Source organism: Melanaphis sacchari, unplaced genomic scaffold (genome assembly GCF_002803265.2).
Source record: "Melanaphis sacchari strain LSU unplaced genomic scaffold, SCAv2.0 Contig21_pilon_pilon, whole genome shotgun sequence".
Lineage (NCBI taxonomy): Eukaryota > Metazoa > Arthropoda > Insecta > Hemiptera > Aphididae > Melanaphis > Melanaphis sacchari.
This window is the reverse complement of record NW_020271096.1, coordinates 1,787,040-1,800,467: the sequence shown is the minus strand read 5'-3', so window position 1 is coordinate 1,800,467 and position 13,428 is coordinate 1,787,040. Positions and strand designations below refer to the sequence as shown.

At 29.3% G+C, this 13,428-nt stretch overlaps 1 protein-coding gene across 1 annotated transcript; it reads left to right on the top strand.

Annotated features, from left to right (window-relative positions):
* The first annotated feature begins 496 nt into the window (after positions 1-496).
* Positions 497-1,282, top strand: LOC112594036 (translocon-associated protein subunit delta). The gene is made up of 2 exons (XM_025338632.1): positions 497-887; positions 978-1,282. The coding sequence occupies exons 1-2, from the start codon at positions 654-656 to the stop codon at positions 1,236-1,238; spliced, it is 495 nt and encodes a 164-aa protein (XP_025194417.1). The 5' UTR covers positions 497-653; the 3' UTR covers positions 1,239-1,282.
* Positions 1,283-13,428: the final 12,146 nt, after the last annotated feature.

Below are 13,428 nucleotides of genomic sequence, written 5' to 3'. Positions count from 1 at the left end.
AAATGTGCAATATTGTTTGAATAAAGCTACTATTGATTGGGTATCGGATAGACTTTATCTCGACTCACAGAATCCTCTTAAGTTTAATTTTGAAATGTAAACGTCCAAGTACTTTAAGAGGCGATTGCACAAAATTAAAAGTAAATACCTATCAAAAAAATGAGACGATCGATCCCGTGTTGACCCCGCGACAAATATTTTTTCAAATTCTTTTACGATCGCGACAAACGAATAGTACAACATGTTATTAATGAATCTCATTCGTCCAATTTATTTGAAAAATTATAAACACGAAACCAGATGATTCGGTCATCTCATCTGGCTCGTTTACATTTTCAGATGTTACTCGAAAGTTCTTAGGTAGGTATTCATATTTTTTTTTTTTTCACCTGAGGTAGCAGTGCAGTGTCCTCCGTCTCACACTCGTCACGTTGGCAACACCCCAAAACGATGACATCTCGCTACACGCGTTATCGGCAAGACCGGTTATCACAAACGCCGCGAAACTCGGTCGTAACAGTTGGCACTTTTACATTATTCGAACCAGATTTCTGAAGCCGCGTCCGCTTGTCGACTCGTTATTAATCCGACTTTTGCTCGCGGTTTCTCTTGTTTCTCCTAGATTTGCCGTATTTTCTCATCCGAATTTCACGATGACACCCACCCACTGCATTCTCATCGCTCTGTCGCTGTGCGCGGCGGCTTCATCCACTGCCGGTTGTAAGTATTCCGTCGAGTCGTACACCACCACCGATGCCATGATCGTCACCGAGGCCGCTTTCGTCGCACAAGTGAGCGCCGAGTGCGAAGACTCGCCGTCCAACCTGTACGCCGAGGTGGAAGGCCGACTTCTGGTGGCGGCCAACGCTGGTCCGAACAAATACCAAGTATGTAACCCGTACACGGCACAGCTCTGATCGGCTGCCCATGGTTTTTAGAAATATCATTTTATATTATTATGTTCGGTGTTTCCACAGGTCAGTTGGTTAGACGACTTCAAGAAGGCTCGTCGTGGCGATTATCACGTGAAATTTTACGACGAGGCCGGTTATGGACAGCTCAGGAAACTGTTGCGTGATGGAGAATCTACCAGCAGTGTAACGCCTGTACACTCTGCATATGTTCGTTACCCTGGTGCTTACAAAGGTGCTTGGGTCAATTCTGAATTCTTGGCTGCTATTGTCAGCATGGTGGTTTTATATTTTGCATATACGTTCAAGTCAAAAATTGTCTCCTAATCTTAATATTATTTAAGAAATATAAAATATTTTGTTACAAAGTCTGCTCGGTTTTTATATGACTGTTATTTTTTAATTTTTTTTTTTTTTTTTTTTAATTCATAGTTTAAATATTTTAAATCAAGTATTTGAATTAATGTATTAATATAATTCAATACCGTAAGTTGTCCAAGCTCAGTACCTATTTAACATCCATATTGATTAAATATGTTATTAAACTGTAAGATAACTATATTGCTTGTAAGATTGGTACTTTAAACATTTTTTTTAATATAATTTTTTCTTATAAGATTGTGTTTTAGTGTTCCGATTAGAAGTCTATTAATTTGTTAGAAGCTTGTAATGTCCTGAAATTGTAATTTCCACTTAAAATCAATCCAATTATGTTTATACATTTTATTTCCATAGTATTATTTAAGTTTTTTTGCATTTAAAAACATATCTAAATATTATATATTTATTTTATCATCAAGTTTATTAATTTAGTTTTTGCTTTAATTATTCCTTTAAAATAGTATCTAAATATTGGTGTACTATAAGTTATAGATATACGTGTATTTCTTGTCAGGTTAGTGGTGTATTTAGGATTTAATTGGAGATATGACTGAAATAGTTTTTCTCCTTCCACATGAAATACTTGAAGATACTATCAATTTAATATAACTACACACCTAACATATATTATATCTGTACATAGTAGGTACCTAAACCCTATAATTATGATAGAAAATATTAAATAATGAATCATTTATTTATTTGTCATTTACAACTTTAAAAAAAAATCAAGGGGGAGGTATATCTCTTTTATGTCTCCCCGTATATACACCACTGTGTCAGGTACTGCTTTTACTGTTAAAACTTTTATAACAGTTATTGTGACATTTTCACCAATATTTAAATAATTGACAATCACTATTATAGAAAATGGATTAAATCTTTAAAAAGTGTGCAAGTTGGTACCCATCTACTGTACAACTTGATCAATTATTGTAATTAATATGTTAAATTTGAATTATCAAACATATTTCATTATATTATGGTATTTGATATTGTAATTAAAGTAATTTATTTTGCAACTAGTATGATCAGTCGTCAGTTAAATTTTTTTTTTCTGGAACTATTCAATGTTTTTGTTATTATTAAACTTTTAAATTAATACTATATTACAGTGAATCGTGTGAGCAAATTCATGGAATAAATAGGTAATATCTTAAAATCAATATACACATTTTTAAAATATCATTGCATACATATAGTAATATCCATATGATATACAAGAGTTTTAAGTCTCCATAAATAATTTTTTTGAATTAAAACAAAATAATGTCATTATTTATTTTATAAATATTTAATTTATTTTAAATTCAAACATTTATAAAGCAATAATTATGGTTAGATACATTTTTAGATTTTAATTTAAATAAGAATTATTTCATATATATAAGCAACCTTGAATTAAATCTTCATGTCTTAGCTTTACGAATTCAGTATTTTATAAATTGTAAACTACAAAATATTTTATACATTATCTAGATTTTGAGGATATTTGTTAACATTTAATTTTGTAAAACTACCTACATCCAATTTATTATCAGATGCCATTACCAAAATTGAATATAGAAGCATTTTTACTGCTTGAAAGGATTAAACAAGACAAGTAAAACACAGACCCACATCCACGGACATTAGAGTAAGTACCTACAGGCTACAACCCTACTACTCTATTGTTCATGCACATTGCAAATATCATTGTAAAACCAATGCATTCATTGCTCGATTGCTTTTTTTAGAATCTAAAAAGAAAGAAAGAAATTGTACATGTAATACACTTTTTACTACTAAATGTCTAAATATTAAGCAATCGTTTAAAAAGTAGAAAACGAAAATTTTAGTGTTGGATAATTATTTTTGATGAGTTGCGAGACCCGTTTCTTTAGTTGAAAATTATTTGAAATACAATGTCGATTTGAAATTTAATCACTAGATAGCACTATATGTTCGTATTTTTATTTAATATTCCGATTTTATTTTTTTCTATGACGTTTACAATAAATTATTTACAACCAGGTATTATCAATATGACTGAATGGTATGATGGGATAACTCAAAATCTTACGATTGATAAATGTATGTTATATTTACTCAAATTTATTGCATCAAGCTTAATTAATAATATTATTAAATTAAAACCAATGATAAGTATAACAAATAATAACAAACTTTAAGGCAGAGGTACTTATTTTACCATTTTAATGTCGATGCAAAAAAGTAAACATAAATAAATTGTAATCGACATTTGATTTTAAAAATATAAAATTTAAAATTATAATAATAATATATTTTTACAATTATTTACTTTTGTATTTTTCTTTCGCATCACACAGAATTTTTAACAACATTGAAATATATTTTGGAAACAAACTTTATAATTTTTTTTTTCAAATAGGTAATTGAAATAAATATTACTATAAAATATAATATAGATTTCAAATAATGATGAAATTATTATTATTTATATGTTAATATAATATAATATAATGCTTATACAGATTAGTATGCTGATACTTTTTTCTTATAATTTTGATAGGAAAAGTATTTTTATTATTTAGGTAAACATTTAAGTACCTAGGCTTAGTTGGGTAAAAATTAATTTACAATTAGTAGGTACCTAAATACTAAGTAGTAAATCATTAAGGAAGCTTTATATATTTTAGCTTTATATTAATAACCTACTTTATTGTTATTTGATTTAATTAAAATCAAGTTTCTGTTACTATTTATTTTTTAAAAATATGAACTAATTCTAAATTCTAGAATTTAGTTTAAATTAATTTTTACTATACGACTTGAATAAAATTATTTTAAATTCATTGTTATCCCTATGAATAAAAACAAGAAAATGAGTCATTTTTTATAAACTATTTTGAATAAAAAAAAAAAAAAAAATTGTCATCCAAACATAAATTAAAATAAATATTAGAGTTATGCAATTTTATTTTACTTTTGTTTATGTTAATGTATTCTAGTTTTTATTCAAAATCAAATATATTTCATTGTCTTTTTACCATTTCTTTACGATACTTGAAATTTAATAAATTTACTACTACATTTTGTATTCATACTCGTATATATAATTTGCAGTTATATTTTATCGTAACCCAGGCACTATATATTAGATAACAATATTTTCATGAAATTATTTAGTCATTTTCATTTATTTTTTAAAACGTTATTATTGCTCAGTGTTTGTTAAAAATAAAAAAAAATTTAAAATACCCTTTGTATTTTATAAAATGTTACCAGGTGATAGACGATTAGAAAATCATTCTGTATGGGTAATTTCTTATAATTTTATTAAACAAAATAGCATAGGTAGTATAAAAGCGTCTATCTATTTATACCTAAATAAATATTTGTCTCTACAATCAATCATAAATTTTTTGTTTCTAATAACTAGATACAATTTACTGTTGATACACATTACCTTTATTGTGTATGTTAAGAAAAAAAATCATTAAACATAGTATAAAATATCCTGGAAATCAATTATGTTACGCCGCAATGATTGAAAAAAGTCGATGGAACAAGAAAAAGTTATTTGATGACTGCGAGGGAGTGCAAATGGTTTCTTTACCGATACTTAATTGGAGAACACGAACATTTAGAATTGAAACCGACGACATATATAATACCTACTTATTGACGATATCGTTTAGAACTGCTGCAGGGAAAAAACAAACGAAAGGTTATAAGTTTGAATGTGGTTTTTTTTATTTATCACAAAATACAAGATGATTGCTCGTCTGTGCACTACAATAATGACTATCGACAAGAGATACATTCAATTTATGAGCGAAAAAACAACTATCTATATAATTTAACCTAGTTATCGACGTTATCGTAGTATAAATGTAGAAACAAAGACGAACCCCTAAATTTCATGCTTGTCGCTAATTTCTTCACTGCCATCCATCCTACCAATATTAAGTTATTACTTATTTACATTAATTGTGTTTGTTGATATGATAAAATTTATTTTATACACGTTGCGGGGGTATTTCTAGGCCTTTAGGGTTAGAATATAATTAATATAAGTAACCTAAAAGCAGTGGTTGCAGACTAAAATCCATAATTTCAATTTTTTTTTTTTTTGTTTTACTTAAAATAATTATAAAATATATTGATACTAAAAAAATATGTACATAGGTTGTATTCATCCTTTTAACAAAGTATAATTTGTTTTATATTGCTTACATAATTTAAAAATATTTTACAAGCCACGCTTTTAAAATAAATTTAAGGGTTATTTTAATAATGTATAAAATAATCGTTAAAAAAAAAAAAAAAACTAAGTAAAGTATTTTCATTCATTTTACTAATAATTCTTTACTTATTAAAACGGCACGACAGCGCATGTTAACAGGTGAACACTAAGCAATTTGGTACGGCGACTGGCCATCTTGTCTGTACGCAATAGAACTGCCACCGACACGTTGTATAATTAATAGGAATAATAAATTTGTGAAAAAAAAAAAAAAAAAAAACGGATACATTTTACGTGAGGAAACACGATTGTCGATTACAACCCTAATAGGATCAGCGTTGGGAAATATCTAGATGGAATTGATTTATCTTTTATCTTATCTAGATAACTCTCAACTCGTTTATATTTATCTTCAGCTATATAAAATTTAGTGTAATTGTCTTCATTTAGATAAATTATTAATTAGCTATTGCCAACACTGAATAGGATCTAATATACATTCATTAGTTCGTCGTTGCACGATCGGTGTATACCATATAATGAGATTCGAAACAATTTTTTCCGACATCGTTACGATATCTGCTACAAAATAAAAGTGTAAATATAGGTATTACGTATAAAAATATAAATGTAAAAAAAAAAAAATTCGTTCGCGTCGTTCACCCATACGAACAATGTCAGTCGTGTATCGATCTTCGTCCATAATTTATAGTTATCGTGACAACACTTATGTGTGTTATCACTTATCCAGTGGCGTAGCCAGAATTTTTAAACGAGTAATCAATGGGGAAAGGGGGTTACAACACCCCCCTGGCTACGCCACTGCACCTATCGTTTAACCGCACAATTATTATTATTATACATTATACGGAACCATTTTTTTTTTAACCCGTTTTCATGCATTAGGAGGTATGCGTTGGTTCAAATCGAGGTTTTGGGAGTCTCCGCAGTTATCATCAACTCGAGCTGCTCGGTTCGTTACAGTATAGTTTTCCGCGATTGGTCATTGATTACGTTTTAGTGAACCGTTCGAATCGATCGATTTTTTTATTCGACCCGACACAAGAATGGCAATAATGTGCGATGTACACGCCGTATAGCCGGCACACGCCTAATCGTTTCTGCTGGACGGCGCTGCGTTGTAACACTTAACGAGCACGCCAAATCGCTCAAAAACGCGAACTATAATATTATTAGGTATATAATAACGTATAAACGTGACGCGGATAGCGACTACGTTGTGAGGGGTTATGGTGGGGGGGGGAGAACGATAGCTGCTGTCCGCGTTAAACCCGACTCCCACGTCAAAGTAGTCACGATGGATCACCAGCGAAAATTTGATGTCTGATGGTGATGAATTTGACAACGCGTTGAATATAATATGATGTGACGTTTATAGTATAGGTAGGTATATTAATATAGATAGGTTAGCATTAAAACGTGCATCAACCCGTCAGGTCCCACCCGTTTTAAATTGAAAATTTTAAAAATATCGTCACACGCCAGCCCCACCCTTATGCAAAATTGTTTTTTTTTCCGTTTTTAATCATATACCCTATTTGTTTAAGTAGATATACGTAATTTGAATGCATTTTTATACGACAATTTTTATAATGTGTATGATCGTTATTCGGCGGAGTGGCAATTACCTACGTTTACTTGAAAAACGACATCGCACCTCACCTCGAGCTCCGTGTGATATTTCAGTGTTTTCGGTTTTTTATTTTTTCTATGACACATACATACATTTTTCTATACATTATAGTAATGCAAGTTGTTTGAATTTGTTCGACTATTTAAATAATTTGTACAATCTTGGTTTTACAGTCGTTAGCAAAAAAAAAAAGTGAGCGAGGCTACTATTAATGATGGTCTTCGACTGTGAACTTCGTCAGCTTTCCACGGTCGACTTTTGTTAAACATTTTTCTGCAAATATTTAGCACGCGATTAATTTGAACTTTTACCTTTACTCAATTTTTTTTTTTTTTTATATCGGTTTATTCGATTTGTTCGGAAAATCAGTTTTCCAGGAAAACAATAATTGTTATACGATAAGCTTAGGGAATGTATGTCTAAATTCATAACATGCCTAATATTATTATATTAATCTGTTTGTTATAGACACCGTAATCGCCAACTTTTAATCATTTTACGTGTTTAGGTAGGTACATACTATGTTATAATTATTATACTTGTATATACGTATATTTTACGAAATATATTATAAACTAATTGTAATTAAATTACCTGTCTTTGAATCTAATTAAAAACGGAAAAGGAGACCAGACTATTGTTGTAGTTCAAACAAAAGCGACGGGGGAAATCGTTTCGACGTACTGTTTTTTCGTAGAATTATGCTACCTATTACTTTTAATGCGTCACCAGCAGGAAAAATATTCGGTAAGTACCTTGGTTAGAAATCGATTGAAGACTTGTACCAGTTTTGAAAGTTAAAACATCACGACGTATGTACGAGCACACACCTAGCAACCTGCAAAACAGTAGACAATATTTTGCGCATCAATATAATTGTATAATATCATATAGAGTGATCCATTTAACGTAAAATACATTTCGTTTCAAAAACTATTAAATGTTTTTTTAAATATTCAATTTAAAAATTTCAAGTATTTAAAAAACAACATTGTTCTGAGACAATATTTCTTACAATTTTTTTTATTAGTATCAGCATTTTACTTTTTAGATTCTTAGCGGACGTATTTACAGTATATTTTTTTTCTGTTTTTCATCGCTTTTTGGGGCAGTTAAAATACTCCGATTTTCAACTTTGAGGTGGTTTCTGGTTGAAAATTGGATCTAACTAGTATTTCGAGCGGCCAAAAGTAAAAAATTCCCATCAATTTTTTTTATTGAAAGAAAAATATTGTTTTTTAACAACTTAAAATTATATAAAATAAATATTTTCAAAAACGTTAGTGTCTTATCAAACAATGAGTGTTTTATTATAAATGGATCACTCCGCGTTCGTATTTATTAATATTAAATGTTTGGAGTATATTTACCAGTTCCTCTTGAAATCTACCATAATTTAATTTGTTGATATAATTATTCTTTCCTTTCTCGTATACCCACGTATAATTATTACGATTCTTTATTGTTAAGTACATATTATATTGTACCCAATTTATCCGTGCATAATATGTTATATACATATTCAGTATTACAATATTAGAGATGCGCATGAATTTGGATGTAAACTTGAGGAGTGGGTAACTGCTTCCTCAAATATCTAAATAGGTCAATGTATTTTATAAATTCGGTAGAAAATTATTATCAAAGAGACATTTTGAACTCGTAGGAGTTGTTTGATATATTATTCAGAATAATATATTACTATTTAAACAATAAAGTAACTATAAATACAGGTATACTCGTATATAAAAAACAAAGTAATTATGTCGTTAGTTTCTTGAGTGAAATTGATAAAATAGGTAATTATCTGATTTACAATTCGGCGGTAACGGCGAGATAAAATACCACACAACTATAATTAACTTAAAAAGTCAAAACACTTTTCAAAAAACATCATTAACAACACTTAATAAAAGGTTTTTTTTATGAATTTCAGAAAATATTATTAAAATTATTGTTCGGTTTAATGCGCTTGGTATACCGCATATAAATAGGAAGAAAATTCCAATAAACATAAATATTCAATTTTTATTTGAATAACTGAAAGTTATAAGGTTAAAGGTATTTATTATTCAATCGAGCAAATAACTGTTATTAATAATTTAATCATGTTTAATTATTTATTGATTTATTTAGTTTGTGATGGGCTCAGTAAATATAAATTCTACACACCGTACTTATATTATATTATATATAAGGTAGTGAGTAAAATATGTTTACAAGAGTGACCTATAGCTCCACACCATCAAATTGCGTTTTAGATATTATAAACATTGGGCGAATTTATGTTTTCACATAAGACATAATTGGTAAAAATAACTCTGAACGGGTTTGCATACGTAATTTCCTGAACGAAAAAAAATACACCCGTGCGTAAGTAAGTCCTTTCGAGAATAAGAGCTATAGCAAATACAAATTTCCTATCCACTTTAATCAGACTTAAAGGACTGATAACTTAAACGTAGTTGGTGTTGTTTAAATTTTTGTGTTGCATAAAAAAGTCTTTAATCCGATTTTTAATTGAATCGAGTATATTTTTAAACTGAAGAAAAATACACAGATTACCTGTATGCATTTATATGAAATGATAAAACAAGTCTAGATAGTTGAGGTATTATTTTACAGAGTTAAATTTTACTGTACAAAAATTAATACATTTAATTTTAGATTCGCGTAAAGACTATAATGCATATTGATTTTTATTAATTGTTCGTGTAAGAACTTACGCAGATACGGGTGTCTATTATTTTTGTGTAGATGTTTACACAATAACATGTAAACGTTTACCGTTTACCTAAAATGCTTCATGTGGCAACTAACCCTATTTAGCTCAGGACTCAGGTATTATATGTTACACCATTGTATGGTCCATACATTAAGTAGATCTAATCTATGGCTAAGCCTTTATAAAATAAAGCTCTCTATTCATAAAAATTGCCCAAGTTATGCTAACGCGGAACGTCTTACGCAGGCATATAATACTCAATACGGACTGATTTTTGACCTCATAGCGTATTATAATAAAAACAAATAGGTATTGGTATACGTATACGGGATTTTTGGAAATATTCTTATAATTATGATGAAGGTGTATATTTATCTATTTGTAACAGGCGACACAGAATTTATGGTTATTTTTGTATTAATTCTTTGGACAGGCTCTTATCTCGTGCATAGAAATATATACCAATAAACTTTAAAAAAAGACAAAAAAAAAAAAAAAAAAAATAACAAAACTATAGAAGTGTAAAAATTTTAAAATTTCCGGATTAGAAAAAGGCAATAAAGATAATTCTATGGTATTTTTATAAATTGCTATGCTCTAGTTATAATAATAATATTATGACATCATAATTATTGAAAATTAGGTTCACCAGAAGAATATTTCTACTAAATTGATCTAACACTATTTTCAAAACGTTCATTGATATATATATATAAATATATATATTTTATTACACATTGTAACATAACATATAAATTGTTGCACGAGTATAGTTGAACTGAGAAATATTATTATATCCTATGATTCTTCATCATCCATTGATAATGTGAGTAACTTTCCCATTTCTCTTATTAACCAAATTGTACGCGCATAAATTACTATATTATAATAAAATATAATATTTTGTCAGTAAATATTTGTGTAATGTATTATACATATAACTTTTAACCGTCGTTTAATAATGTGACTAATTTATTATTATACAATAATTTATCACCATGTGTTTATCTTTATAACCGTAATACGAATATTTATTTTTACGTATCGATACCAAGTACAATAATATACGTTTTCTCTGTTTTAACACAATTAATGGAGGAAGGAAAAAATAAATTTATCTCATTCCTGGTTTTATATGTAAACCGTACAGGGGCGTGCCGAAAATGTTATTTTAAGGGGATTGGAGTTAGTGATTTATTAAGGGGTTTTGTATAGGCAATACGATGCTTATACGCATTCTGCAGTGGGTTTGTGTGAGAAGTAAATATTACTACCATTAGTATATTGTGTAGATGTTTATTGAGACACGACAATGTCCTAGTTTGGACGATTGTAGCTTTAAACTTGAAAATCTACTTAATATATATATATATATATATATGTGTGTGTGTGTGTGTGTGTGTGTGTATACTACATCAAATAAAAATCGTTAAAAAAAATAAAAAATAGAATTAATGATTAGAAAGACTATGCTTAATAGTTTTATTTTATTTTGAAATATTATCGTAATGTAGATACAATTAAAAAATGCGTCCTCGAAAACGAATATTTTTTAGAAATTTTGTCATCCACCAAAAACCGTCGCCGACTACAATATTCGTCACTTGAAAATGGCTGTACGACCCGATGTCACACAATAAACAAGTGGCAAGTAAACAGTGTAATGATAAGTATATATTTTAACAGCGTATACTCATTCAACCGTGACAAATAGACGACAGCGAATTGCAGTGATATTGTGCCTTAACGTTAAGCGTCCACACAATTATCGCGACGACGATGACAACGATGATATAAATAATCGCCTATGACTTATAATTATCACGTACGAGCCGAGTGCGCCAGCCGTTTGACGTCTTAACCGAAATTGGCTAACGAAACGCGAATATTTATTATCTATACAGGATGGAAGAGTTTTCCCGTTTTCCGATGACAGCTTAATTCTGTTTAACAGCCCGCAGGGATGGTCGGCGTTTAATATGCGTAGGTTAGATACGTCCGTTGTTATTTGTATCTAGATAATTTTTCATCGGCGTGTTTTGGGTTTATTTATTTATTTTTGATTTTAGATTCCGAACGGATCGACGAATGCGTTGATTTTAAACGATGTGTGGTTTTTTTATGTTTGTGTACACAATAAGTAGGTACTAGATAAATTACACGCTTCAATTTAAATGTCGAGGGTGGTTTTGTATAGAAAATTGGATCTAGTTTGTGTATTGGAGAAATCAAAAGTGAAAATTTCCAATACTCTTTTTAATTGGTAATATCGGAAAAACAAACAAAATACGGAAAAACAGGAGTTTAACGCAAAACCAATATTGCTATAAAAATAATTGTTTTGTAGCTGTGATTATTAAAATAAAGTCTTCGCTCAGAATTGTTTTTCATCGTATTCAACGGGTTATAATTGAATTCAAATCTAAGAAAATTTACTGAAGCAATTTACTCGATATGGAGTTTTGTTCAACACCTGAATATGAGGTGTGAATATAAGCGGTACTTACTTTCTTATCTTTTTCTTTTCTTGAGATATTGGATACGAATGAAAATTTAGAAATATTTTAGAAACTGAATGGCTTATTTAAGTAAGTTTTTACATTTTTTTCGTGTTAATTATTCTTATATACATTATAATAATGTATTTTGAATATTTTTATATTAAAAATGCCAATCTTAATTTGTGTTATTAAATGTTAAATGACCTACCTTATAAAAAAATCATAATAACCAAGTTATTTGATTCGTAGGTACTTCGCTATTCTTTAATATAGTATTCACAAGTATAGAGTTACTCAGGCGGATAGTCTATACGCTATTAAATTGTATTATTAAAATTTCTAACATTGAAATAAATAAGCTTTATTTGTGTACATTGCTATATCGTGTTCGATTATGTTAGTTTATGAACGGAGGCAATAATTTTTTATGACCTGCAGTAAGATACAACTCGGAAAATTTTTATTTATAGTGGTCCAACACATCGGTTCTCGAGACCGGGTTGTATAGTGAGAATAGATAACCAAAAACTTTTTAACTGGATAGGAATTTAAGTATAGATATTGACAGTATTTTGGTTTATACACTTTAAACAATACCGGAGATGTTTTAAAACGATAGAAATACATGGCATACAATACGCATTGCTATCAACGCCGTGTTGTAGCAATAATTTACGAATAAGTGGCCAAATATTATTTTATAAACCGGAATGCACAAAATTAAGTGTTGTGCGTATTATGCCGAGAATTTGTCATTGATGGTTTTACTGAAAAAAATGATCGTGGGACGCTTACAACTCGCGGAGACTGAACTCAAGATTCAAATAAAATCTATTTGAGCGTAGAGAAATTATGGCTGGTGTATTCTTTGGTATTCACTTTATGTTGTAGACTTGAGAGTAGTTTTTTTGTTAGATAAAAACTAATATCGACTTTTGCAAGTGAAGTCGAACGTACATAAAGGCCTACATTTGTACACTAACGTGTAACCGTGTGTTAAATCATGTCAAAGAGTACCGTGGCGGAACGAGAAAGTTATATTAATT